We start from the raw sequence: 1991 nt of genomic DNA on the forward strand, positions 1-1991 counted from the left end.
AAGTTATCAAAATTAATCTAAAAACAATGCAATTACTGGAATTTCAGTGGATTTTTTTTTGGAATTACTGGAATTTTTGGTGAATATTTTGGCCTGAAAACCATTTTATACAACTTGTACAATAAATAATAATTAATAAATATTTAGCGAAAATAAATTCTGATTTCCGTTAAATCTAAGCAAAAGTTGAACTTTTTGCACACCAATTTTTAAATATTAAAACCTAAATTGCCCCAAGAGAGGCCACTAAGCGAGTAATAATGATTTTAGAGACCAATAAATGTGCCGTTGTAAAAGAAAAAACATTACAGCGTCATAAAAAATTTATTAAACAGATCGTATCGCAAATAACTCGATCAGTTTACTACACAATAATAACAAACCGTCGAAAAATTCGAAATATTCGAGATAACGAAAAAAATAAGTTTCACCATTTTTCCCCATAATCCAGTGCCGGCTTCCTGCACTTCCTCAACGAATGATGAGTCACGCGAAGTGGGTTGAAGCCCCAACCTCTGTTTTCCTCACACAAATCAGCTGTTGATCGCGAATCGCGCTCGCTGTCTTCAGTTTCGCGTGTGGCCCCGCTTGGGCGAGTACGGGCCTGGATTTTTCGAAAATTTCGCGAGTGCTGGTGCAGTGACGATTTTTGGATACTTCAACAAGGGTTTCAAGACGAAGGCAAGTCCCAATTTTACAATAAAAAAAGAGAAAATTTTTGGTAATAGAAAGTTAGAAAGTGATTTGAAAAGGGTCTCGAGAAGAATAATTTGAATAGAGTGCCACACAGGGTGTTTTTTTTTTAAAACCCGGTTTATTGATACTTTGCACTTAGTCGATGTTTGCGCAAAGTCTGGGCAAATAAATTAAACGAAAAATAAAATTTAAATGGAATTTGCCAACTTTCCCGTCACGATTACACCAAAATCAACACTGCTGTCTTAAAACAGCGAACTGGGATTTCAGCTGAAAAGTGGAATTTTTTTCAGTTTCAGTGCATTTTCGCTGATAACAAGTCGTTAAACTTGTTTTTTAAAGGTCAAGGATGATTTTTGAAACTAATTAAGCCAATTTTGGGACGTTTTTTAATAAGTCGCACCAGATACATATTGGTTGAATTAATTAGGAGAATTAGCATAAAAATTTTTCGATCTTGCGTAATGAATTGTTATTTTTTCCCCCAAAATCGCGTCATTAAACTGTGTTACCTTGAAAATGGACTTGGTAAAAATTCCATAAATATTCCCAACAGCGAGCGTACTAAATTCGCTAAATTAGCCGTTCCATTCAACAGTTCAGTTCTATTGGCGTAATCACAATAAGAGGTGGTTATTGAATTATGGACGATGTGCTAATGGGGTCATTGTGACTGATAGTGTGATAAATGACGGGTTTTGAGTCCTTGCAACTTATGCAAAAATTTTGATATGATACTTTTTTGCTACCTTGTTTGACAACACATCTTTCGAATTTTGTAATTTTCTCAGAGAAAAATGCTCTAAATTTATTAAAATAAGGAGAAATTACACCTTTTAGGCTTTGTTTTGTTATTTGGGAATTTTTTTTTAATTGGATTCTTGGTCTATTAGAGTTTAACCAAAGTTTGTAATAAAATATTTTATAATTTAATAATTTGATTTTTTTCAAGTAGGTACCAAAAAAAAAACAGAAAACGAAAATAATTAATAATAATAAAAAATAACATAAATCGCAAAAATTCTAAATTAATTGAAATACTTCAGCCACAACTCTTTTGACAGTATTGTTTCGAATTTTGTAATTTTCTCAAAGGAAAATGCTCGAAATTCATTGAAATAAGCATCAGAAATAACACATTTCAGGTTTATTTTGGACAACATAACTTTCGAATTTTGTAATTTGAGATAATAACAACATTTTTTTTTGAGTTTCTCATTTAGAAGCTGAATTTGTTTTTTTTCTTTTGTTTTTGAGAATTTTTTTCTGTTTTCGACTCAAAAACAAGCTATACC

At 31.8% G+C, this 1991-nt stretch overlaps 2 protein-coding genes across 2 annotated transcripts in view; one reads left to right on the top strand and one right to left on the bottom strand.

The window, feature by feature from the left end:
* LOC123005450 overlaps window positions 1–942 on the bottom strand; it is a 51673-nt gene extending 50731 nt beyond the window's left edge. The window contains exon 1 of the mRNA XM_044399215.1: window positions 432–942. Coding sequence (XP_044255150.1) covers window positions 432–434 — 3 coding nt within the window. The 5' untranslated portion in view covers window positions 435–942. The remainder of the gene's footprint in view (window positions 1–431) is intronic.
* Window positions 559–1991, top strand: part of LOC123005449 (apoptosis-stimulating of p53 protein 1) — a 220037-nt gene continuing 218604 nt past the window's right edge. The window contains exon 1 of the mRNA XM_044399209.1: window positions 559–681. The gene's annotated coding sequence lies outside the window, so the exon portion shown is untranslated. The remainder of the gene's footprint in view (window positions 682–1991) is intronic.

The sequence above is a fragment of the Tribolium madens genome, unplaced genomic scaffold (genome assembly GCF_015345945.1).
Source record: "Tribolium madens isolate multiple individuals breed KSU strain unplaced genomic scaffold, Tmad_KSU_1.1 Scaffold_20;HRSCAF=117;Tcas5.2_LG4, whole genome shotgun sequence".
Lineage (NCBI taxonomy): Eukaryota > Metazoa > Arthropoda > Insecta > Coleoptera > Tenebrionidae > Tribolium > Tribolium madens.